This window comes from Rattus norvegicus, chromosome 15 (genome assembly GCF_021556685.1).
Source record: "Rattus norvegicus strain SHRSP/BbbUtx chromosome 15, alternate assembly SHRSP_T2T, whole genome shotgun sequence".
NCBI lineage: Eukaryota > Metazoa > Chordata > Mammalia > Rodentia > Muridae > Rattus > Rattus norvegicus.
In genome coordinates, this window is record NC_141548.1 from 25,366,353 (window position 1) to 25,393,220 (window position 26,868).

The 26,868-nt window shown below is 49.2% G+C and overlaps 1 protein-coding gene across 1 annotated transcript in view; it reads left to right on the forward strand.

The window, feature by feature from the left end:
* Positions 1–450: 450 nt before the first annotated feature.
* Peli2 (pellino E3 ubiquitin protein ligase family member 2) overlaps positions 451–26,868 on the forward strand; it is a 142,159-nt gene continuing 115,741 nt past the window's right edge. The window contains 1 exon segment of the mRNA NM_001107259.1: positions 451–781. Within this exon segment, the coding sequence (NP_001100729.1) occupies positions 705–781 (77 nt within the window). The 5' untranslated portion in view covers positions 451–704.

Below are 26,868 nucleotides of genomic sequence, written 5' to 3' on the forward strand. Positions count from 1 at the left end.
CCCGTGAAATGGTGGGGAGCTCTTGGGGTTCTTCGATTATCCCACCCACCCCCACCCATGGGCAGATTCTTTCTCCTTTCAAGCCCCCCCTCAAAGGCTTGGCTTTGAAAGCAGACACCCCCAGATCAGGGCGCGCAGCACCCTGAGCTGGGGGCGGGGAGGGGCAAGACGCCTGGCTTCCAAGCAGGCGGGGCCAGGAGCCCCGGGCACGCGGCTGAGGACGAAGACCCCGCGCTCCAACTTTCCACAGGAAGTGAGGAGAAAAACAGAGCTGCCCCTTTAAGGGCTTCCCTTCCCCTTTACTCTATGTTTACATAACACGGGGCGCTCGCGGGCCGCGGGGGCTGGCGGGCGGGGGCCGCGGGAGCGCGGAGGCGCGGGCGGCGGCGCGGCCGTCCCACCTGCCCGGCCCGCTCAGCCCCCCGGCGGCGCGCGCTCCTCCTCCCGCGGGGCTCCGGTCGCCGCTCGCATTCCTAGTCCGGTCCCGCTCGCAGCGGCGGAAGAGCGTGTAGCTCCGGGGAAGCCGGCGGGCGACGCTCGCAGCCACGACGGAGCAGCCGCGGGACTGGCCGCCCCGCGCCCCGTTCGCCGCCGTGCCGTTTCCCGGCGCGCTCACCCCGTTCTCGGGATGGGAGTGTAGCGGCGGCGCGGACTCGGCGGGGATCGCGGCGGAGGCGGCTGCGGCGGCGGCCGAGCACGGCTCCATGTTTTCACCCGGCCAGGAGGAACCCAGCTCCCCCAACAAGGAGCCGGTGAAATACGGGGAGCTGGTGGTCCTGGGGTGAGTTGAGGACGCGGGCGGCGGGGCGTCGCGGAGGGATGCGCTCCTGAGGGCCCGGGTCCCCGGGGCGCTCGTTGCTGCGGCCCGGAGGGCGCTCCTGCACCGCGCGGGGTCGCTCGGTGCAGCCGGGAGCCCGTGGCCGCTGGGGACTTCTCGTTCCTGAGGACCGCGAACGCGGAGCCCTGTCCCCGGAGCCCAGAGCCCAGTCCGCGGGGGTTAAGCATTGTTCCAGTCTGTGACCCGGGCGGCCGGCTGGCCTCCGCTTCTTTGGCGCCGGGAGTGAGATCGGCCAAGGGCCTGGACCTGGTCCTGGTTTTCCCGGGTCCTCTCAACAACGTTTCCCGGATCCCCCGGGTGTCCATACCTCTTGGGTCTCCGTACCCCTTGATCCCCTTACCCCTGGGGTCCCTGCACCCCTCGAGCCTCGGCCTTGCCGATGCCCCCGCCAGCGGCGGGGAGCTCGCCACCCTGCCCGCCTTGGCTTCCACTCCGCTGGTAAAAATCACATTGTGAAGATAGTAATTATCCACAATCGTTAAACGGCAGCAATTAAGAGACTTCATCTACTTCCCGAGTTTCCTTGTGACATTTCTATTGTTTACCCTTAATAAACCCGGAGGGAGGCTTCGCAGGATTAAAGCAGGTTAAAGTGGGCAATGAAAAGGGTGTGGGTGGGGGAGGCGGAAAGTGCAGGAAACTCGGCGCTGGAGCAACTTGGGTTTAGTGCTGCAGGGGAAGGATTGTTTTCCCTTTGGATGTGCCGCTCTGGGGAACCCGCGCTTTTGTCCTCTGTTGAAAGATCTGTATTCAGACCCACACGGGTGCTGATGGGTGGACTTAGAGACACGCGAGGAAGCGACCCCCCCTCCCCCACCAGCAGAGACTCAGGGAACTCTGAGAAACGTGTTTTGATTACTACCTCGAAGTAAGTGCCGACTTAAAAAAAAATTTTTTTTAAAGACTTAAGCTCGTCGTCTAAAGTTTCCTAGCCTTCCTCATTTTGTTGCTAGCATTTCTGCGGGGGGGTAGCACTGGAAACACCGTTGCTTATTTGGAAGCTCAGCAGTCGAACGCCTTCCGCACCTGCATGGGAATTGCTTGCGCTTAGGAGACAGATGTCAGAGTTCGCTGGGAAGAGGAGGGGATAAGAGGGGAGTGGGGGCGGGGGGGAGCCACAGTTTAGTCTGTCTTATGTAACTTCAGCCCAGCCAGATTTTGTGGAGTTTGGTTTTGTTTATGTGGCTGGCTTCAGACTATGCTTAACACTGTGGATTTGACACAGAAGATTATGCCAGAGCCATTTCATTATTTCCTTTTGAGGCAATCTTCTGGGGTGTTTCAGAGCTGTGTAGAGTAAGCTCGGAGAGAGGTTTGTGCTCATAACTAAAAGCGTAGGACACTCCCAATGCCAGGAAAAGAGTTTGTATCCCGGACTGTTGTAATTTAGTGTCTGTGTAACCACATTACCTGTAACACCTGCTCCGTCCTTTACGAATGCTTTTCCTGGATCCGCGATGGCTTAGTGGTTTCTTACCGAGTAGTTGGGAGGCCGGCAGGGCAGTTATCCGCGCACCTACCACATGCCAACACTGTTTGGACATTGGGTATCATCCAGTGGCGGACAGAGAGAGAAACCCGAAAGTGGCTAATGATGTCTGTGTTGTCCCCAACTGAAGTTAGTTAACAGTGAGGCACTGCCGTTGTGGGGGCGGGGTGGGGGGGGGATGCTGCTTCTTGCCAGCTTTAGGAAGGTCTTTAAGGAAGAAAAAATGGGAGCAGCAGATGCTGGTCTGGCTTGTGTATGCCTGAATTGTGGCCGCGGCCCCCTCCCCCTCTTTCTTTCAGATTTCAGACTCTGGCCACATTGGGCACGCTAAAGAGGACCTGAAAAGTAGTGAACTAGTTAGATTTTCACCAAGTCTCACCCAGTTCTGCCCACTGGACTTGAGAGAATGCCTTCTGGACCTTTAAAATAACAAGTGCATTTCAATGAAAAAGAAAAAAAGCCATTACTTTGCATGCCCGGTCCTTTGGGGTATACATATTGGTGAGCAGAGACTGTCTAGGAAATTTTCTTGGTGAAATTATTCTTGGGGCTAAAGATGCTCACAGCATCTGATGATGTTAGCCTATTTTGTTTACTTGGAAAGTACAGTGACTTTATTTTAACTGTAGAGTGATTGTCCTTTTCTCTGTGTTCTGAATCACATGGTAAAATGTTACCTAGGACATTCCGAGAGCAAACCGTCAAGTTGGTTCAGACCTAGATCTGCGTATGTGTGATTCTTGTTATAGGTTGAACAGCAGGGGAGAATGCCATGTAGGATTTTAGTGGGGTCATCACTTTCTGTTCAGTTTGTGGGATTGGAATTATTTGGTAATTCTAACTAGTTACTGTTGTCATGGTCGCAAGTCCTTGGTGTGTCCACTGCTTAATTGAAGTTGGAGAAATGATTGGCCGTTTGCTCCTTTTAGCTGAGAAGTATTAATTTGGCTATCACTTTAAAGTTGGGGGAGTGGTTTGGGATTTAAAAGTCATTCAAGGTAGTGGAGCCCTGATTAAAGTCTTTTTTTTTTCTTTCTGACCCACTGGCTCTGTGATTATTGATTTAGTTCCTTCCTCTCTGTTTCTTCAGCAATATCAAAATAGTCTCCAAGGAACCTCTCCGGGGTGTCCTCTGTTACTCTGTGCGTTCGCTCAAATGTGGAACACGCACAGTTAACAAATTCTAAGTAGCTTGATATTTGTTGATTCTCGTGAGTCTTAAAGTGATAGTGCTAGAGTTCACACGGGCACACATCCTTCGTGGAAGAGCAGTCAGTGCTGGGCTCTGGGGCGTGGGAGGTATAGGTCAGTGAGCAAGTTTTTGCTGCACAAGCAAGGGGATCCATGAAAAATGCGTTCGATCACTTCTGTGATCACTTCTGTAACCGCAGCACTGGGGAGGCAGAGACATGTGGATCCCTGGGGCTCCCAGTCTGGCCAGTCTAGTCCAAATGGCCAGCTCCAAATCCAGTGAGCGATCCCTCTCAAAAATTACAGTGAAGGGTGACAGAGAAAGACACCGTACCCTGCCTGGCCTCTGGCTCATGCGTGCGTGCATGCATTTGGGTTCACGAGCATGTGCATATACCCACACACACTACACACAAGGCCAGTGATATGACGGCCTTCTATCAAGTAGCCTTGCACAAAACAGGTTTTTAAAAGTCGTAGTAGTCTATAGTTTTGACTGATGGGAGTTCTATGTACAAGATCGTGCACATTTAGTAAAACTCTCTGATCCTTATTCCAGAGAGGCAGAGATGGCTCTGGGACTTGGCCCAGGAGGTGTGAGTGTTTGCTGTCAAGCCTGGCAAACAGGCTCCACATAGGTAAATCCCACTGGTAAACTGTCCTCCGACCTCTATCACACCGGAGCTGTGGCGCACGCACGTGCCACTTACAGTCCCCAGAGTAAATGAGTGTAATTACTTTTTTAGGAAAAAAAAGTCACGTTTGGAAGTGAAGCGGATTGAGACAAATAGCAGAGAGAGGGTTAATCTGGTAATGGAACTTCGGAGTAGCAGGAGTCTAAGAGGAAGGTTATTTAGCCCTTCACAAAGAAACCAGGGCCCTTGAAAGGATGGAGGGCTCCTTTACTTTTGTGTACTTGCCCTATTGGGTCAGTTTCCTGGTTTTCTGCTGGTGGCTGACTCCAGCTGTGCTACAGGGCCTCAGAGCCCCCTTCTGAATTCATTTTGAAGCAGGCAGCTCTTTCGCGGACTAATGGCCCATCCTGGTTTTGGGGAAGAAATATATTGCTTACTCTCTCGGTTTCCCTCACCTCAGCATTGAATGAGTAATGCATTTTGCAAAGCTTTAGTTCTGATTAGATGGGACACAGAACATGTTGTTTTCTACGCTTTCAGCCAAGGGCTCCTCATCTGGGCTCCGTAGAATTCAGAGAATCCACAAAGTTGGATTTGGAAAAAAAACAACAACCCTGTTTTTACAGATCTCCACCTGAAATCTAGTATTTCACTCAGAATAGGCAAGGCAGAGAAGTGCTGCCTGTTTGTTGCTTAATGTCTTAACATGAAGTCCTCAGCTACGTAATGACGTACGCTCAAGGTCAGCTTGTATGTGAGACCCCGCTCAAATACATACGCAATACAGGTGCTGGCTGAGAGTATAGGTTATGGTAAAGCCACTGCCTAGCATGTGCAAAGGCCCTGCTTTTCACCTCCAGCACTTAGACCGTTAGAGGGACCCTTGATTTTCCAATGTAAAGCTATTTTGATAACAAAGTAACTAATTTCACTGGTAATCCATTGTATTTTATTTTATGCATTGAAAACCCCCTTTTCCCTACTCCTGAGCAGGACTCAATGGGCTTCCAGATACTAAAGGACGCTTGGCACAAAAAAGAGGTTAAAGAACCCCTTGCCGTCAAAGCTTATCATGCACTGTGACTGGAAATGCAATACCCCAGGGAGGGGCCTGCTCTTCCCTTGGATTGGTGGTTGTTCTTTCAGATGAGACAGAGGGCTCTCTTGTTTGACCATGCTATGGACTCAGATTTTAGGGTTTTTAAAGCAGCTTTTATCCACGTCTTTTCCGTGTTGTGCCCTTTGGACTTGCCTTGATGGCCTCTCTTACTGTATACCTTCCTTCCTTTTTGCTGTTGTTTGACCCCAGAGATGTCCAACGTTGTAGTTTATAGACGAAAAGATCGTCGACTGTTTAGAGATAAACAGCCAGGTTCTTTGCTGGCACCCAGCATGTGGGGTGATGTGGAGAGCTGCTGCCCGTCTGTTTGCCGCGGGAGCCTCATTCCAAGGCTATTATGGGTTATGATGTTACTGGCTTGGGGTTGCTATGTTTCCCTTTACTAACTTTAGCCTCGTTTGGTGTGTGTGTGTGTGTGTGTGTGTGTGTGTGTGTGTGTGTGTGTCTGTCTGGCCGTCGGCTTGCCAGTCTGGCCTTCTTAGATCTGTTTCTTTCATATGCCAAGACTGAAAACTTTATTAGGACTTTTCATTCGGGACGTATTTCCTCATGCAACTGTCCTATCAAGATGCTTTGTTTGAACAAAATAAGACCAGATGGATTCAGGGTCATTAACAGTACGTACTTATCCAAAACATAAAACACAAAATAAGACAGAAGTGAAACAAAATAAGACAGCATTCAGTCCATTATAGGGAGACCGATCCCGACACCCTGGTGACACGGGTACAGGGGTAAGTGACCTCCCTGAGTGGGATCGTAGGTTGGCTTTTAAATGCATGTAACAGCAACCCATGGGCCTCATTGGCATGGGAGAAAAATATCCAGGCAAAGGAATTGTTAGTGATTTAATTAAAGGGCTCTCCTAAGGTGTTTCGAGAAGAAACACGAAGATGAAATGATTGAGTCACAAAGTGGTTCATTGTCATCTTCGTCTTTTGGAAAACAGGTTGATGAACACAGGACATGCTTCACGCACATGTCTTAGTTTTGTCATTAGTTGGCCATTCTGAACCACTCTTAGCCACCATGTGTGTGATGATGACTCCTAAGACCTGTGGCTTGTGACTTAGACAAGCAGTAAAGGGCGGTTCTTGAAGATGATTCAGCGATGTTACTCTAGTACTGCCGTGTTCACACCCCCACATATTGTGGAGCTTTCCTCAAGCGGGGAGCAAAGGGGGCGGAGTCACATCAGGCAAAGGGGGCGGAGTCACATCAGGCAAGCCAGGAATTTATCCGTTCAACAAGTATTTATTATAACCCTTCCAGACCCTGGGGATGCAGCTAGAAATTAAGGCAGGCGGGCAGGATTCCCACCCAGGCGAATTGCTAGACGCTCTTGTCCCACCCCTGTAGTGACCAGCTATAGTTGAGGCGGAGTTCATTATTTGTCCCCCACATACTTACACGCCACGCGTATTACTCAGACGCGCAGGATAGACTTAGTCCGAGCTGCAGAGAGCTTCAGGCTTAGTCAGGAAGAGCAAAAGGCTGTGATGCATGCTGTCTTTTAGCAGATCCTCTGTAAAATGGGAAGAGGAGGCCGGGAGACAGGCAAGAGAATGCAAAGAACGCTGGTATCAGGGGAGAGCACGGTGCTTCAGGAAAGCGACTGGGCAGAATAATGAGGTAAAGTGTGAGGTGAGATGGAGACAGGCCACGAGGGGTATTGTGGGAGAGTTTGAGACTACTGCAGGGTTAGACTAGAAAGGTCTGTGGGCAGAGCCTTCTACAGAGAGGGCACCCTGGTGATGGGGAGGAAACTGAAGAGTCCACCAAGGCAAAGACAGAGAGGTCTGTGATCTGGCTTTCCAGACCCTGCTTCCTGTCATTGGGACCTAGTTTTATCCCTTGCCTTTGGTCATTGACTACAGATTTATTGGCTAAGGCCTGGCTCTATAAACCCCGGTACTGTCATAGACAAGCACCTGCTCTGTTTACCTCATGTTCACTTTGAGGGACAGAGGGGAAAAAGGGGCAGAACTTCAGAGAATGATTGGGTGTGCTCGAGGAGAGGTCTCGCAGGGTGGGTGATAGGGAGAAGTGGTGGTGGGACCCCTTCAGAGAGAATAATCTAGGACAAGCTGACTGGAGAACGGTCTTCTTCTCAGGATACCCTCTGTGTAGGGCTTCCCCCTCCTTTTTAACGCACATTCTGGTGTTACAGCCAAAAGGCATTCAGGTATTCTATCAATTAAGGAGACAGAGGAGTTTCCCAAGGGAAGACAGGAGGACAGATACGAAGACAGATCCTCACTGAGCATGAGTCAGTCTGAAGTGATAAGGACCTGCATCTGCATGCCCAGTGTGTCCAGCGTGGTCCTTGAATTCTGTCAGCATTCATTGAAACTGCATGGCCTTCCCTTCAAGTACTCGGATGTACGAGCAGGGACCTGTGAATCCACCAGTCGAGGAGTGCTGGGCACATCTTTTGGGGGCACAGCAGATACTCACGGAGCGTCTCCTCCAGGAGCTACTCTACGGATGTCAGCTATTTCAATTCCAACTTTACTTGTTTTTCTTTTCACGAGTTACCTGCCAGTCATGCGGTCACCTGCACCAAGTAGGGCCTCACAGGGAAGAAGCAGGCCATCTGTTGTGTCTTTCCCAGCTGCTCTGAGCTGCACTGCAGCGCCATGGTGGCCTTGAAGGGCTGTGGTCATCAGTGCAAGTCCATTAGGGCTGGAAACACTGGGGCGTACAAGCGTCTTGGATCCATACGCATCAGGGTCATTTCAGTCCGGAGTTAAGGCTTGGCTGAGGTTTTCTTTCCAGCCGTCTACACAAGGCTACTCACTCAGATGCTTAAGCAACTTGGTTCCTTGCCTTTTCAGCTTGTGTCAAAATCTGTTTGTAGGATAAGAAGCCATTGCGCTTTCTACCTCCGTTCTCATTAGGAACGGCTCCACAGAATCCAACCACAGCAGGCAGTCACTACGTCCAGCTTCTGGGTTTTTGGTAGGAAAAGAGGCTGTTAACTGTTCTAGCAAGCTCACCAGAGGGGCCTTCACCTCCGCCCTCCTTCTCTTTCTGTCCTTTCCCATCCCTCCCCATCCTTGCCTCTCCCCATCCTTCCCTAGACTCTGTGGTGTTCTGAGACTGTGGGATACGCATCGTAACCACAACACCTCCTGCTCCCTGTAATGAGGTTTCCCTGGGATGCTTGACTGACGGATTACCTCGAGGAGAGGCTCTTCCTTCAGAAGTAAAGTACTGTAGACAGGGGAATTTGCTTCCACTCAGCTTCCAGGAAAGTCTTGCAGACCAGGCCCCTCTCCACTTCAAGATGTTCTCCCTGTGCTGCACCTGTTTTCACTTAGTTACTTCAGTGCTTCATCCTAAAGCCTTTCAGGGAAAGTATTGTACTGTCACCGAGGTGGAGCTGAGACCCCTTTCCCAGTTGGTCCTGTGGCTGGAGGGGAGTCGGGTCTTTGACATCACCTTATGCTCTATTCAGATAGCCAGAACTCCCCTGCCTGGCCTGGGTGTGCTGGTCCTCAGTGGGTGAAATCTCCCTCTCAGACCTGCTGGTTGCAGGGTTTGCTTTGGTCACCGTGGTGGAAGGAACCATGCCAAGCTTCTATGCCTTGCCTTAGTGGCTGCTGTAGCCTCTGCCCACTATACCTTTCACGGGGGCCAAGAAACACTATAGACAAGATGACAGCAGAAACTTAGGGTTTTTGTAGTTCTGAACTTGAGGACCAGGATGTTGGGGGTTTCTTCTAAGGCCCCTCTCCTTGGCGGACACATAACCAGTTTCTCACATGTTCTTTGGTTCCTTCGTCCCGCCCACCTGCCTCTGGTATCACCCCATCTACCTTTGATTACCTCTTTTTAAAGCCCGTCTCCAAATGCAGTTACATCCTGGCACTTTCTGGGACTTAGTACTTCAACGTGAATTTTATGGAAGTGCAGTTTTACACCAGACTGTTCCCTTAGCGGAGGGCTGCCCTGTCGAGAAGTTTTGACCACTTCCCTGGAGAGAGAGGTGCTGGCGTATGAGAGATTTACAAGAGAGGAGGAAGAGGCTTGCAGGACCCGGTCTATGACAGCCACTAAACTCAGGTTATGGATGGATGAAGGAGATCAGCAGGGCTCCTTGTGTCCACTGACCTGCCACTTGGCCTTACCGGGAACAGCAAGAAGGCTCTTTCCACCGTCTTGTGTCCAAACGAGAGAGAGAGAGAGAGAGAGAGAGAGAGAGAGAGTGTGTGTGTGTGTGTGTGTGTGAGAGAGAGAGAGAGAGAGACAGAGAGAGACAGAGAGACAGAGAGACAGAGACAGAGAGACAGAGACAGAGAGAGATAGAGAGAGAAAGACAGAGAGAGACGTTGTGTACAGTTGTGTTCTGGGAGGCTTGTTCCGAAGCAGCCATACACCATTTGCATCTGGCTCACTTGTTAGGTCTGACAATTCTAATATGAAGTGGATTCATGGAGCTCTTGTTGAGTTGTTTTTCTTTCCTTTAGGTTATTGATTACTTTAATTAGCCTAATTACAGTATTTTGGATGAGTTATTCTAAACATTAAATACTGGAGGTTCTGAGAATCTTAGCTAACAAAAGCATCTGCAAGAACTTTATCACATGTAAGTTATCGTCGAGGCTCCTTGCCTAGTCTCCATCGTCCTCCTCAGTACTATCTTCTGAGCTGTGCTGAGAGCCCGCCACTGGCAGCTGACCCAACTGAGCTGACAGCCATGCTCTTGGAGACTTCACATAAGCGCCTTTCACTCAGGATGGGTAAATGCACGGCAGAGGACTTTCCAGCTCTTAAGGGTTACCTGTTGTGAAGTAACAGAGCAAGCAGAAGCTTGAGAAGAGGGAGGAATCCCTCCTGGCATCCTGTAGGTTCCAGACTCCCAGGAGACCAGAAGAAGCATCTCTGCGTTGCAGTGTGGGGCAGGTAGCAGCCTAGAAGCTCACATCCCCGTGTTGTCCCTGGCTGCGGCTTCGGGAGGTAAGAATGTAGCACAAAACACTTCAGGCCCCACACAGGCCGTGGAGAGCTGTTCTGTGCTGGCTAAGAAAGAAACAGGTATGTGTGGTGTGGTGTGGTTTTGTGGAGTGGGGGCAGCTTGCTTTCTACAGAGAAGCTGGTCGTGACACCATAATGCAACAGGCCCTTTCTGGGGCTCTGGGTAGCGAGTAGGGAGAGGTTGGAGACGTGGAAACTGCCATCGCTGGCTCGAAACTGGACATGTCCCGTAGGAAGGAAAAAGGAAACCAACTCAGGGACAGCACAGAAAACAGAAGTTCTTCCTGCAGGCCGCTGAGAGAAGTGTAATTTCTAAGTTAACCCCAACGTTTTCTACTTTTAGTCAACGCAGTGTTAAGCGAGACATTGAAATGTGTTTTTAAGTTTCTAGCATTTACAGTTTTGTAGTGTTAAAGTTTATAACTGTAATAACATTTGGGACCACCTATAAAATCACATGTGTTCTACGCGGGCATATAGAATTGATCAGGTAGCCGTATCAACATTGCGTGGTGTAACCCCTCAGTTTTTGAGAGTGATGACCTTGGGTGCTCTGGCTATGGTACTTTTAGTTGGAACTCAAGTGAGCCAAGTGTCAGGTGCAGAGCCACAGCGTTTGCAGGGAGAGGGTAACAGAGCTCCGGGTTCTGTAAGCTGTTTTCCATTGCTCTCCCAAGATTTCAGGTTACTTGGGCAGTGAGGTCCCAGCTTAGTGACTGACTCATCCAGGCTCCTCTCTGGTGACAGAGCCTGACAGGGAGGTCAGTGTGTACGGCTCAGCAGTTTGCTTCCTTCCACTCATCCGAGGACAGAGAATGTGTAACCAGGGACATTGGAAAGATTGCCCGAGGCAGCCTTTTGCAACCTTTGAGCAGTTTTAAAGGGAGAGTGGTTGTTCTGGGACTGGAGGACAGAAGCCACAGGGGCATTGAAACCCTGAGACGGAAGTGCTTGGGGAAGGGGAAACCGTGGCTAGTGTCGTATGCGGAGTCAGTGGGCTCTTAAGTTAGGGGACTGGTGAAAGATGCTAGTCCTCATCTTCCTGGACTTTGTAGCGAATTGGCTACAAAGAGGACTTGAGCCAATTAAACCTAGCTAGTGGCTGCCAAGTGCGAGGGTAGCCACTGGGAACAAAGCAGGGTTTTGTGTGAGGGACTTGAGTTCTCCGACTCCACTTCGGCCTGCCGAGGTGGCGGGATGTGTGGGAGCCAGTGGGGGTGGGTGGGTGGGCGGGTGAGCCTGTTAGTGAGGTGTGAATAGGGTGCATGAAGGGCACAGGTAGCCCAGGGAACTGAGACACTCAGTGTTTAGAAATCATAGTCAGGGTGGATAACTGGAAGGCTGGAAGGGCAGAGGCTCTGGCCGGGAAGCTCGGCTGATGGTGCTTCAGGGTCTTCTGGGTGCAGGAAGAAGCTTTTATACAAGGCTATAAATAGTTGAGTTTGGGGGTTGGGGATTTAGCTCAGTGGTAGAGCACTTGCCTAGCAAGCGGAAGGCCCTGGGTTCGGTCCCCAGCTCCGAAAAAAAGAAAAAAGAAAAAAAAATAGTTGAGTTTGGTAATCTTCTGGCCCTTAGGTGACTCTAGTTCCTTTCTCTTGTCTGTCTCTGTCTCTGTCTCTGTCTGTCTGTCTGTCTGTCTGACTCTCTCTCTCTCTCTCTCTCTCTCTCTCTTTCCCTCTCTCTCCCTCTCTCCCCCCTTTCCTGCTGAGGGACAGTCCCTCTCAGTGGTTGTAGTACCATTCTGGCAGTGGCATTTGGGTGACAGTATGGTCATTTCATGCTGTGGGGGCTTTTTGTTTTAGAGACACGAGCTACAAGTGATGAATGTTTTGGGATTGAGCCCCACTGGCCCAGGCAGTCGGGGTCTGATAACCATTTTCCTCTCCACACTCTGGCCTTCCTCCACCCACTCCGGCCTGGCATTCCAACAGGCCCAAGTCACGGTGTCCCTGTGAGTGTCTGCTGGGGTGGGAGGAAGTGGGATGACATCAGAGCCCACCGTTCCCCTCTCCTTGTCTGTGGAGGCTCTTTCTGGTAGCCGCTGTAAGAAGCAGCTGGCCGCTGACCTCCAGGCCACTCCCATGGTGGTTCCGAGCAGGCTGCTCCCTCTACTGAAGTCCCACCCCAACCCCACTGCCTTCTGCCAAGCCACACCAGCAGGACTGTGCATAGAGCCTGGCCTTTTGCTCCAGACCGGCCCCTCAGATGTGTAACCGGGTGAAATTGTGTTTCGGTGATATTTGTGGGAGGCCTGGTAGTTGCTTGCATGGCCTGTCCGGCCTCGGAGTGTCCCTCTCTCCATCTCTGCCTGCCCTTCAGGGTGTGCTGCTCACCCTGAAGTGAATTGAAGTGAGGCCTCCCGGTGCTGAGGGAACCTGTGATCGAGGTCCCCGTTAGGGGAGGAAGCAAAAGGAGCTGAGGCTTTTTCCCTTTATGTGGAGACAGGTGATCTCCCCTGGACAGTTGTTTCTTTTTATAAGTCCGTTTCCTCTTCCCTTCAGGAGGGGCGCCCAGAGGGCTGGTTCCTCAGCCCTGATGGTGACTTCTGTTGTTTCTGAGCGCTTATTCTCATCTGAGTCCTATGCAGAAGGGCCGCTGGCCCCAGCCTTGGAACACAAGAAGGCCTCATGGCTGGCTTGCCTTGTAAGTGAAGAAAGGGGGAGGACTTGGAGCTTTGGGTGACCCCCCTCATGCACAGTGCATCTGCTCCACCCCTTGGCTTTTGCTCCAATTCCTTTTTTGACCCAGGCTCTCATGTAGCCCTGAGAGTTTACAGCTCCTCACCTGGTTTCACCTTGCCAGGTCTTAGGGGTCCTGAGGACGGAAGCCAGGGCTGGACTCCAGCTCGTGTCTCCACTCCCGTTGTCAGACTCGCCAGTCTTTTCCTCTGTGTTCAGCAGCAGCCTGACATCCTTTCGACTGACCTTTTCAGGTCAACCTCCGTGCTGTATTGTTTTCATTAAGCACAGAACACAAGACATCATTCCTTTAAGGAAGTTACCAGCAGTAAAAGTGTTTTCTTGCGTTTACAACTTAGATTAGCGTCTTTAGGGGAAAAAAAAGTCTGCTTTGTTTCCTGTGCATGTTTAAAACAGTAAACACAGGATTTCTGCCCCTGTCTTACTCCCGTGGATGTGTCACAGCCGAATTGATGGTTCCAGGAAAACGTGCCTCGATCGTGCAGATCCAGCATTCCTAATGCTGCGACTCTTTGACACAGTTTCTCATGTCGTGGTCACCACCGGCCATAAAATTATGGTTGTTTCCACTTCATAACTATAATCTTGCTACTGTTATACATTATGATACGAATATCAGTGTTTTCCAAGAGTCTTAGGTGACCTGTGTGAAAGGCTCATTCAATCCCCGCCCCGCCCCCAAGAGGGGTCACGACTCACAAGTTGAGAATGGCCGACCTAGAGTGATTACAGATCGTCTCTCCAGCCTCCGGTCCGCCATAGGCCAGCTCTAACCTTGTGACTGAGGTACACAGTCCTGAAGTCCTTCCTCTTTGCCTTTGCCTTTGAGGAGCTATTTACACAAACATTTTTATTAGGTTGGTAGCTTAGGGAAGGAGCCTCAGTGACACTTCCCTTCCTCAGTAAAGACTGGCATTACCTGTGTCTCAGTGCTGCTATTCATGGCTTTTTCCTTTCCTGTCTCTTGGCCTTCCTGTTATTGATTAAGGGGGAAGACTCAACAACATTTGTCTCTTCAGTACAGCATGTTTCAGTGATGAAATTCATTCAGCTCGTCTGAGGGGCACAGACGAGCAGCAGACTGGGAAAGGGACCCTTTTTTTTTTTTTTTTGCTAGCTTAAACTAAGTGTTAAACTGGACCGTGCTCCAGCTTAAGGCTTTGATGGGACTCCATGACTTAGACCGTGGGAAAGTTTTGTGGTGTGTGGGTTCAGCCTTCCTGTGACTTCAGTAGCACGCTCGATGAGGTACTCATGACCCTGTGTTTCTCAGAAACATTCCTAGCAGACAGACCTCATAAGTATCCGCTGGTGAAAAACCAGGGAACAAACAGGGTATCTTGGTGAGCAGTAGAGGAGGTTGTGTGGGGGAAACAGCATGGGAGTGCCACAGGGAAGGGATCAGTCAACACATTTTGATAATGCAGTAAACTACAGGAATCGGGTGGGACACCAAGCAATTCACTCACCAGAAGGCCCTTCAGTCGAATTACCTACAGCAGGTGTCTGCTCCTGTAATACTGTTTTAAATAGAAAAAGGCACCACGAGTCACTTCTCCCCACAAGAGAGGGAACCATATCTGCATCCCACTAGTTACTTGTGTTCCCGTCCACCACCTAAGTGCATGCTTTGAGGGTTGTGTGTATGGGGGGGGGGGCAGTCTCACAGGGGGATAGCACAGCATAAACTGCCCCATAGGATGTGTGAGGAAAATGTTGTATGGGAGGCGGACAGAACACAACCGTAGCCCCTTCCCACTAGGGGCTCAATCACAACCCATCTAGAGGTGATGTCTTCCCCACTGGACAAATGAAACAGAATTCTGGGCCATTGGGTTTACCAGCATCAAAGGGTGTTCATGTCCAGGAGTGTAACTGGTTAAACTCATGCACCTCAGCTTCCAGAAGTTTGTGCCGTGATGTTCCCTGGCTCACAAGACCGCATCGAGCCTGTGGCACTGTCAGGAATGATTTTCACTCAGGATCAGAAGCAGGCGAAGTTGTGGTTATGATTTGCAGACTTCCTTTTGGATCAGCAGGGTGTGGGGGACGGGGCAGTGGGAGTGGAGGTTTCTGAGAGTCCTGCTGGAGCTGGCTCTGCTGTCTACACTTCCCCTGGAGCTCCTCCTCCAGGCTCAGGGCAGGGGTCAAAGGATGTCCGCCCCTGTTCTTCCTGTTCAGACTACGTGGACAAGAGAGCTCCACTCCCCTGAGAGAAGGGCCTTCGTGTGGTTCCTAAGCTCAGACTAAGCGAATCTCTGACCTAGTTGGGCCGTTTTAGTCAGTTGACCACTACCGCTATACTACACGGAAATCGCCGAATGATCTCCTTTTTGGTTGTTCTTGAGAATTTGTTTTTTAACCTTCGGTTTCTCTGAGCTTAAATCCACTTTTAAGTTATGTGTCCTGAATTCTTGCAGCCTACAGATATCGACACCAGTCGTTTTAGCTTCCCTCTACCGAAAGCAGTTGTTAAAGGAAAAGAGTTTTAAGGCAGACCGTTTATTCTCTAGCAACCTGGTCTCACCCTGAAGAGTTGTACAACAGAAGTCTATGCGAAGAAATTCACTATCTAGTTACGCTTCATCTACAAACATTTTACAGACTTCACTTTGTACTTACTGTGTGAGTCCCTTTAAAAAGTACTAACCTTACGGCCCAACTAACCTTATTATTATTTTTTTTTTTTAAAGAGAATTTGATTCCTGATAAAATTTTAAAATAAAACCAATACCTCTTTTCTTCTTCAAAGTAGGTCTGAGTTAGTCAGCCACTTAACACAAAGTCTCCCTTTTTGGAGGGAGAAGGACAGGAGTCATCCTGCCATCCCTAAGGCCCCTGTCTTCACAGGATACATGAGGGGAGGATCAAGCAGGCCTACAGGATTTCAGAAAGACTGTTATGTGAGGTGCGGCCTCTGAGAATAAGTCGGTGTAGGCAGAGGAAAACGCTCCTCTAGGATGGTAAATTCTGTGCATACATTGCGTGGGCGAGCTCGGAACACCCATCCCTGCCTTCACGGCTTTCCCTCCACAGTCTGAAATGTGTGTAGACTTCCCTCCTCCTGCCTTTTCATCCTCCCTGCTTCCTTCTGCCTCCTTGCTGTCCACCCCATCCCAGTTCCCTTAAGGGATAGCTTAGGAGGTCGCTCAACCGCCTTTCCCTGCATTCCCTTCCTGTCACAGCGAGGATGTCCAGTGAGGCCTCTGGGCCTCCTCAGTGTCCCCTCAGCTGCTCTGTGCCCCAGCACCTGGCGTGAGACCTACCCTGGCAGAGATGGGCAGAGGGAGTAAGCAACTTTCCTTGATGTGGGAACAGGCCACTCTCCTCCTTGTTCTGGTTTTAAAAGTGCATTCTGCCCCTAAGTAAGTAGCTATTTACTTACTTGTACTTAACCAGGCTTCTAAAAAGTCTCCCGACTGCCTTCTGAGGTGCAGTGGGTTGTAAAGTTGTTCACTGCACGGATATGGGGGTGCTCAGTGACAGTTGAGAGTCCCTGAGATGAGATCAAGACAGGCTTAAACTCTCTCTTAAGTTTAACGATGATGAGAGTTAGGATGGATAAATACAGGGTTGGGACGGCGACTTTGAATCTTCTTGGTGTTGTAGTATTAAAAAAAAAAACCTTCCCGAAACATCGCAAACCCAGCTCTGTTGACATTGACAAAGCTCTAGTTTTACTTGAAATTGGTTGCCCTGGCTCCTTATCTCTCACCCCGAAGCCACAGAGAAATATTCTTTCCATTATTTTCACCCGAGGCTTATCGAGGCTGGCTCCGTGTGCTGGCTGGGCTTGGCCGTGTGCAAGCTCACTCTCGCCTGTCAGCTCCTGCCTGGAGAGCTTTATGCTCGCAAAGTGTAGATGTTTGCAGCTAGCCCATTCTGGGGCCTGTCTCTGCAAACGGGCTGCTCCTGGCCAACCGTGTACCCCATTACACCACGTTGAGGGTGACTTGTTGGAGCTTTGAAGCAAGACAGCTGGGGTACTCTGGAAGCCAACTTGAGTTTACGTTTTTTTCCTCATTATCAGAAGGAACCAGAGATCTTACCATTCAATTCAGTTTCTTTTTTGCTGGAGGGAATGTGGCTAACCAGTATGATAAGCCATCTCTCTTCTCTTGCCCTTTATCTGCCCCCCTTGCTAGCTTCCCACCCAACCTTCACTCTGGAATCCTCAAGTATTTCAGCTCCTCCTTCCATTCCCACTCCTTTCCTTGCAGGGGCTGTGGTAACTAACAAAATTTCTGAAATGCAGATGGTTCTTATGGCTCAGAGGAAATAAACGGGGAGAATGGGCTGACTTCAGTGACCTGCGTGTGCATTGGCCGGCAGCGTGACCGTGTAAAGCACTGTCCTGAGTGGTGTCTGCAACAACATCCCCGTCCTCGAAGTGGGAAGCAGACACAGACCGAGCTCTGTGAGCGCAGACATCCTCATGACTTCCTAGTCCTGAAGGGAAGGGGCGGCCGGGCGCTCAGTGCGCGCACGGGTCTTTGGGAGAAAGCTGCAGTGGGAATGATTTGTGAGCTGTGGTTTTGTAAAGTGGCTTTAATGAAACCGTTCATTTGGTCTCCGTTGGGTTAAAATAAGCAACTGTCTGACGGCGAGTCTCCAGCTGAGGAGTTCTGTCTAGTAGATCTTTCTGGAATGATCTACTACATAGATAGACACCTATCAGTAAACAAATGGCCAGGAAATCACAGCCCTTCAAGAACGGTAGCCTCAAGATTTGGGTGGGTGTGTCTGATGAATACGTTTATTATTGAAGATTATCTCTCGGAGGAGCTTTCTCCCAAGAGGTGACAAGTGACCCATTACTTTCTTTGATGAATTTATCAGTGGCATATGGTAACCATTATTAAATTGAAAATAGCCTTTATATCCCTAGTAGAATATATTTCAAGATCTAGAATGTTTTATTTTTTCTGGACCAAAGTAGCTGAATTTTTTTTTTTTTAAAAAGATGCAAGACCAACAATGTAATCCTGTGAAAGTTTTGCTCACCGAGGACTCCGAGCTGAGTGGTTAGTGGTCAGTTTATATGGCAGAGACTCTGCTTGGCCGGCACACCTCAGGGGTCGGGCACACCTCAGGAGTCGGGCACACCTTAGGAGTCGGGAACACCTCAGGAGTGTGTGTGGCACACCTCGGGTCAGGCACACCTCAGGGGTCGGGCACACCTCAGGAGTGTGTGTGGCACACTTTAGGGTTCAGGCACACCTCAGGGGTCGGGCACACCTCAGGAGTGTGTGTGGCACACCTCAGGGGTGTGTCTGGGCACACCTCAGGGGTCAGGCACACCTCAGGGGTCAGGCACACCTCAGGGGTCAGGCACACCTCAGGAGTGTGTGTGGCACACTTCAGGGTTCAGGCACACCTCAGGGGTCGGGCACACCTCAGGAGTGTGTGTGGCACACCTCGGGTATGTCTGGGCACACCTCAGGGGTCAGGCACACCTCAGGGGTCGGGCACACCTCAGGAGTGTGTGTGGCACACTTCAGGGGTCAGGCACACCTCAGGGGTCAGGCACACCTCAGGGGTCAGGCACACCTCAGGGGTCAGGCACACCATGGGTGTGGCAGGTGAACTGGTTGCTTAGCAGAAATTGCCATAGAAGAATTTTTCTTTTTTCTAAGTTATGGTTGATTTTATTTTCAAGTACAGCTGGTTCCAAGCTGAGTCGTTGGTGGATCTGGCTTGCTCTGTTGTTCTTCCTGTATATTACTGATCGTCAGATAACTGTGTGAAATTCAAAGAGGCGGAGAACAGGGAACTACGGGAACACTCTGAAAGTCCCTCTCAAGCGTTGGTTCCTGTAAAATTAGGGGCGAAGGCTCAGCATTGCAAGGGTCTTGGCCGTTTAGACGGATGTTGGGACGGTCAGGAGACTTGCGTGTCCCTGGCCGAGGATCCCCACACATTCTGTGCGTCTAGGTTCTGCAGTGTCATCACCTGGGTGGGTGGCTCACTGAGGCCAGGGTATCTTTTGACATTCTCAGACTGTCTGGATCTAGACAGTGGGGCAACAGAATAAACTTGTCAGCCAACCCATCTGTGGAGCATGTAATTTCGAAGGATCCCCGTTAGCTAATTATGTTTTTAACCTTCGAAACTATAGTTTCTCGAAATGCTTTGGGCCGGGGAAGATGAGATTAAATCATGGTTTCAACCTTGGAGAATTGGGAGCAGAAAGCCAAGCCGGGGCTGTCATCTGGGATCCGTCATTCTCCAGGGCTGCTCATCTAGAAGAGACGCTTTTGTTGAAATCCGAATAAAAACAGTAATTGACTACTTCGGCCTCCTGACCTTGGTGACTGCTACATCTTCTGATGTAATTATTAGTGTAATTCATGGCATGCCAAGGGTTTTAATTAATGAATAAAGCCCAGACTGGTGTGGGTTCATGCCAGTGGTCTCACTCTTGGTTTGAAGTGTCTTCTTTCCTTTACTCTCTCTGTCCTACTTCAGTCTTCCTTTCTCCTCTTGCTCTCCTCCTCTCCTCCCTCTGTTTTCCCCTTCCCCCTCCTCCTTCCTCCTTTTCTTCCCTACCTTCTCTCTCCCCCCTCCACCTCCTTTTCTTCAGTCTTCTATGCTCCTCCCACAGCTTTCCTTTTAGGTAGGTAGACCTTGTTGATCTGACTTTTGTAGCTTTTAGGAATCTTAGGTGTGCAAAATATCCTAAGTATATAGAACCAGTCTTCTGAAGCATCTCCTCGAAGCCAGGCTCGAGTGGTGGCCACTCCCCGTGTTCACAGACATCAGTCTGTTTGGGTGCTGGCAGTTTTACTCACTAGTTTCCATTGATTCACCGCACAGGCGGAAACAGCATTGGAGTTGCAGGAGTTGGAAATGAGTTTCTTAATGTCTCTCAGAAACTGTTTTATGCCTTAGCATTAACCTAAGAATCCTGCAGGCTTTTTTTTTTTTCCTTCTTTCTTAGAAGGGAGAGGCAGTTAAGTGTGCAGAGTAAGAGGATTTTTCTCTCTGTAAACTGGAGAAATTTCTTCCGTAATCTTTGGGACAGACAACAGGGAAAACAGAACTTTTTTGAGCCGTCTAACATGTAACCATGTAATCAACGTGTCTGGGTGAAAGGGCGTAAAGAAAGCAGAACTTCCTAAGTGGTTCCTCTGGTTCTTTTCTACCACCAGGGTAGAGGCAAGACAGCCATCTTGACCCTGCTGCTTAGTCCCCTGGGGATACTGCCTACTGGATTGTCCGAGGCTGGATCCATGCACAGATTGTGTTTGCTCATACATGAAAGAAGAGGGTGGGAGAAGGGCTTTGTTCGTGGTGCCTTCCTCTGAAGGCATTTAGCAGTGCCTTTTATATGTGGAAAAAGAGCCCCCTTGCATTGATGCACGGGCTTCCACCTTTATCAAACATCGTTTAAAAGGCAAAATTGTCACTGCCTGGATCCAGTGTAAGGCTTTGGGCTGAGGGCTTGAATTTCAGATCCTAAACTGTTCAATGTTTACCTGTGCTACCTCAGGGAGTTTAAACTGGTTGATCTTTGCAGAAAAGTTCAGAAGTCTTTACTCTGTTGGGGCTTAAAAATCTCTTTCTTTCAGCTTGAAATGAGGCAAGAACACTGGTTCCTGGACCATCCTGATTTCTGCCTGTAGTGGGGAGGACAGTCCCTAGGAAGCATGTTTGCTTGATGCCTTAGAGGGGTAGCTTTGCTACAGACACCCACCGAGTGCCCACATGCTCTGGAGTGCAGATTCGAGCATGCTCATCGGAATATCACACTGTTTGGTTGCTTTCTCCAGGAAAGAAAACATGGTCCTGTGTGGCTCTTTCCTCCCAAACTGACAAGTGTTTGTCGTTTTAAAATTTTCTGTAAAGTCTCAGCAGTAAAGATAGAGGGGGCTGCCAGCCAGGACTATTACATAACAGGGGTTTGTTCATGAAGTTTGGAGTTGGAATTTTTGTAAGCATCCTCTTTGACATACTTTAAAGTCGGGCTTTCCCGGTAGGGATGTCTGAGTAATGACGGGGTATTTAAATATTAAAGGTTTGTTCTATTGGGCTAATCCTTGCATGCTTTCTCTTCCCATGTAACTGGTTTGTGGTTTTACCGAAGAAGCAAATAGTTTCAGGTCCACTGTCAGTCACATAAAGCCCGCTCATGCATTCCACTGCCTGTCTGGGCTCACGTGGAAACAGTTCTCTCTCCTGAGGTCATTGGCATGTTTGTTTTCTCAGGTGACTTTCACGGCCCACCTTTCACTCCTCCTGCTGACAGAGTTGATGAGGATGTGGGGGTGGGGGGAACCCAGCTGGATGGGATCTCAGCTGACAGGAGCTGGAGGGATTTTTTTCAGGAGGGAGGCCACATTGTTGCAGGGACAGCTGGGAGGAGGTGGAGTCTTTGGGAAAGCCATAGGATCTTTAATTATCTAACCCAGCACCAGGCCCTGGCCTAACCTTACCCTATGGCTTTTCCATGGTTTTCTGTGACTGGGTGTGGAGACGCAAGCCAGGAAGGAGAGGAAGACAGATGGGCTAGGGAAGGGGAGTTGCAGGGCAGGAGACACGAGAGAGACTGCAGGGCTGCTGAGTACAGTGAGTGGGATTTAAAACACAGTATTCTGTGGACATCATGGTCTCACAAGCATATGAAGTCTATAGAAATTGATTGGTATGAAGGTTTTGTCTGCAGTTGCTAAGTAGAATATTTGATAGTTTCATGTGTAAGCCATTACTGAACTGGAATCCTAGTCATTACCCAGTTATCATCATATATCTCCTTTCTCTCCACTTCCTTGGGTACATTGTTATTTTAGTTCACTGAGCTTATTTTTAAGTCTCAAAGTGACACACACACACACACACACACACACACACACACAAGACACAGACACACACAGACACACACACACACACACTCAAGTGTGTGAATTATTTTTTAAAACTTACATTTTTTCCTTTCACTGAAAGTAGATTACCCTTCCCCCAACTTAATTTATCCTGATTGTGATTTCCTTTTCCTCCCCTCTTCCCAGTTCCTCTTCCCCTCCCTTCCCCTCCCCTCCCACTTGGAACTACTACTCCCTTTCTCATTAGAAAACGAACAGGCTTCCATGGGATAATGATAAAATAAATTATAATAAGCTAAAACAAAAACTAACACATCAGAATTGGACAAAACGGAGTCCCATATATGTGCGCGTGGCACATACATGTCGCTGCAGAATTGGACAGAACAGAAGGAAACGAGCTCAGGAGGAGGCACAAGAACCACAGGCTCAGTTGTCCACACCCTTGGGAATCCCATAAACACTAAGCCAGAAGCCATGGCAGATCTGCAGAGGACCTGGTACAGCCTTCCGAATGCTCCTGTCTCTGCGAGTTCATGTTGCTCTAGAGAGCCTTGCTGGCTTGGTATCTTCTATTGTCTTAGACCCCTCTTTCTCCTTTCCTCTGAGCTGTGAGGGGAGGGATTTGATGGCCATGTCCTCTTGTTTAGGGTAAGGGTTCCAGGGTCTCACTCTGCATGGTGTGTGTCTGGTGTGAGTCTGTGTGTTTGTTCCTTCTGGTGCAGGAGGACACTTCCTTAGGGTGACTTTAAAGCTTGAGGGCCTTTTTATACTAACTGCCACTTATGCTCTGGTTTGCTGCCCCCGCCCCCATCTTTTCTGTTTTGGGGTGTTGGCCGTTCTTCCCTGTCACAAAAATATTTTTAAAGCTATTTTTTTTTTTAAATATGTGATTCCTGTACCCAGTGAGATGGCACTGTAAACGCCGGAGCCGGAAGTCCGGACGATAGCCTCCCATGTCACCGCTATGTGAAACGCACTCATAGGTAAAACCCATTCCTTTACACGTGTCACAAACTGCCTTCACTAAAGGGGGAGGCCAGGTTCTGGTATTGGAGCCCCAGCCTTGGTGAAGAGTGTGCCATTGCTCTTGAAATCGACTCTCATCAGAAATTAATGGCTGTCTTTCTCCCTCACAAGGAACATGCTGGTTCCGGTCAAATTCTGCCCCGTTCCTGGAGCAGGCCCATTCCGGAGCTGAGCTTGAGCGAGACGCTTTGTAATGTTTTAGAGCTGATGTGTTCTTTGATGAATGTCTGTGGGAACTTGGGGATGAATATTTTTTTTTAACCAAAAACAAACTTCACCCTCCACTTGTTGCACATTAAAGTAGGCAGCCAAGAACACGGAAGTTGCTCTCAGTGGAGCTCATTGGAGTAGCCGCACACTAATACAGTCTTCAAAGACAGCCAAAGCAGTAGTAACTAGAGCAGCAGCGTTGCCATCCCTTCGATTCTGCCTTTGTAGTGGTACCTGAAAGGAAGGAATACGAATTTAGCAAACCCTTGAAACTGACTTCCGAGTTACTTGTGAGGATGATTTGCTCAAGAACCCAGCCCTCATGGGATGAAGCGAACCAATGGCGACGATAGGGGGTTGACTTGGTAGCAGACATCTCACTTCATCCAGAGGCACAAAGAGAAGGCCAAGAGGATAGAGCAGATTCTAGGGTGCAGCCACAGCCATCGAACATTGATTTCTGCCAGTTTCCCAGGCACCTTGTTGTTGAGCTGTCCTAGCAACGTAAGACATCACGAAGATGTCGAGCTCTCTTCGGGCACTAGACCCTCTGCTGAGTTTGCGGGTGGGAAAAATAAAGTGTAGGAAGGTTTTGCCATACCAGAGTCTGGTTGGTACCTGCTGGGTCTTGGTAGCTCATGTGGGACAGAGGATTGGTGAGACAGGAGTGGTAGGCACATCCCCTCTTCTTTTTCTGCTGTTCTCCTTCTGAGGCAGAGCTGCCTTCTCTGGTGAGGAACTGATTTGTTTCACGGACTGTATCTCAAGATTTCAAGGACCTGCAGCTCAGCTGGGAGAGCATATCTCAAGATCTCACGTATTCCCTTCCAAGGACCACCTTTCATAGCATTGTACATAGGCACCAGCAAAAGCTTAAGCAGAAGTGAGGTGCGTCATCTGGACCGTCCTGGTCCTTTCCGGTTATAAGGAATTCTTTCATGAGCACTGAGTTTTACTATACTGTGGCTAGAAAACACCAATCCCTCATTTAGAAACCTTTGAAGAAATAGTTGTGAGTTGACGAGATGTTGACATTGGTCTGTGTTTCACCTTTAAAATGGTTTCTTACCCTTTAAAGTCAAAAGAAATGTCCGGAACTGTAGTTCAGTTGGAAGAGTCTCTGCCTAGGAGAAACCCTTGGTCTGCTATCTGGCACCACAAAAGACTAGGCATGGCGACCCATGCCTATAACCATTGCACTTGGGAGTTGGAGTCAAGAAGATCAGGTTCAAAGCCACCTTTGTCTACATAAGGAGTTCCTCTTTTTTCTTTTAAAAGATTTACTTTTTTCTTTTAACGGTAATTGGTGTCCACCTGGAATACTCGAGACATTGTTTCTAAGTTTGTAGATAAACAAGAAACTGAGACATTGTCTCTATGTAAATAAATAAGACACTGCAAATGTAACTGCTGGTCAAATAGGTAAACAACAGGTGGTCCACTTGCTTCAGAACAGAGAGGAAAATGGGCCGTCCTGCCTGCCGTTATTGCACTGATTTCACTGTTACCCACGGTACTATGAGAACATAGGCTGTCAGCAGGACTCTCTAAGCCTGCTTACCATTGCTCTCCCATTTACCATTAGTTGCCCTTGGACACTATGCAGTTTATAACGAGAGAATTAAGAATTTAATGTTTAGGGATGGATATCATTTTCCCTGAGTCCTGATCCTAACCTAGAGCTATTAGACTTTAGAAAATTTCAGGGTGTATTTTATATAAAGCCCCCAGCCCCAATTTGAAAACGAGATCATGTTCTGTTTTGTCATGTCTGTCTCTGATGCTAGAACCGGAGGGCAGCAGTAGGAGATCGCAGCATTGCCAGCGATGTGCCAGCACAGCTGCGGAGAACTGAAGCATTCCTAACGTCTTATCCTAACCATTACTTCTTAAATAAGCTTTAGTGTATTCATTGTGGAAGACACGGAGAATACAGACCATGTAAAGGATAGGTCGGTCACTCAGAGCTCCTGCTCTTGGCTGGGGCTCCCCTGGCCACTGATGGCTCCTTTCTGCAGCACAGCTCTCTTCACTGCAGCCCCAGGGGCCCTTTCAGGAAATCGAATCAAGTTTGCTCACATGGTCTGGGCTTCCAGGAGGGTCTGGCACAGAAGCTGTGCTCTCCTGTCTGTTGTCCCATAGTTTCTATCAAAGCCTCTGGTGTGATTTATTTTACATTTGCTCACTTGGTTTTTGTCCTTTTCTCTGTATGAACTTGGTGAACCCAGGGACCATGTCACCGTAGTATCAGTGTCCTGGAATTGGAGAGGCTTTATAGGGTCTTGTTGAATATCTGGCGAATGGGTGGGTGGCTTCCATTTGTTTCTTGTTGTGTACACAAGTGCACACAAGTGCACACAAGTGCACACAAGTGCATATGGTTGCTGTTGTTACAGACTCTTTGTTTTATACAGTCCCTGCCTCGACCCCATTGGTAAGGCTGTTTTTCATTTTAAATCACAAGGTTGCTAGGACTGTGGTGGTGACTCTGGGTTAATCCTGAGGGCTTCCAAAAGCCAGGCCCGGTAGGGCACTTCTGTAATCCTACAGCTCCTTCAAAGAGCTGGGAAGCCTCAAGGTGTCAGCAGTCTGGTGTATGACTCTGTGAACCAGGGAGCCTGCCTCAGAGCAGGTGGGAGGCAAGGACCCACACCTGACTTACACACACACACACACACACACACACACACACACACACACAATATGTGACATGAGCTCACCTGCACCACACACGTGACCTTGTGCACACATGCATGCAACACTTAACACAAAGAGGATGAAGTCATGACATGCTTCTTAAAAAGCACTGAGTTGCCGTTCATCATATTTACATGTAATGAAAATAGTTTAATGTAGCCTTTCTGTTTTTACCACTTCAGAGATAGTCAGCCAGATTTAGAATCTCTTTGGATAGCAGGTCTTTTTCTCTTTTCCGTTTTGAAATAACTCAAGTCCTGCATAGACATCGTAAATACAGCACAAAGATTTTGTGTACACTCCTCACTCAGCTCCCTTTAGCGGCATCAGAGTTTATAACTAGCGAGTAATTCCAAGCCAGGAGTCGACATCCTAGAGCCTAATCTGCAGGCTCCACGTGGATTCTACCGTCTTCCTCCGTGTCCTCTGTCTGTGCTCTAGCCCAGTCCTGGCTGACAGGATCCGTCACTGTCAGTTCTCCACTCTCCAGCTCTGAAAATTCCTTAGCCAGTTCTACCAGGGCTTTTGGTGAGCACCAAGCAGTGACAGGGCCTCATGAGTGGCATGGCATGATTTCTCACTAAGTCCATAGGTAGAGTGAGGTCAGTGTTCAGTCAGGCCACAGTGACGGAGTGCCTTGTCTTGGCTTCGGGTAGGGTGGTGGCCGAACTTAGTGTTTGCCCTCTGTAATAGATAAATGTCTTGGGAAGACCTCCCCAAATGCATTTTTGTGTTTCTCCTTATCTTTCTTTCACTGAGTTTAACATCTGTCGGTGGATTTTACCAGGGACAGTCTCTGAGTACCAAGGTGTTTGCCTAATGGTGAGTTCTCCTCCTTTCATATTCACTGATTTTAATTCTGAGAGGATCGGCTGTCCCACCTCCCCTAGGTATGTCCTTATTCAGTAGTTCATTTGAAAGTTGAGTTAATAGTTACTTTCCAGGGTTGCAGTCTAAGATTTGCACCCTGACCCCCAAAACACTTCCCACTTTTCAGATTTCTTCAGCTTTTTCTTGCAGCAAACTTGGGGTTGGCCCCAGCCCCTGCTGACATGCCCCATCTTCTGTGTGCATCTTCTATCGTGGCACTCCAAGGTGTTTTAGGCTCATCCATATTTCTCCTACTGCACCCCTGAAATCTAATGTGTTTCTTACTGA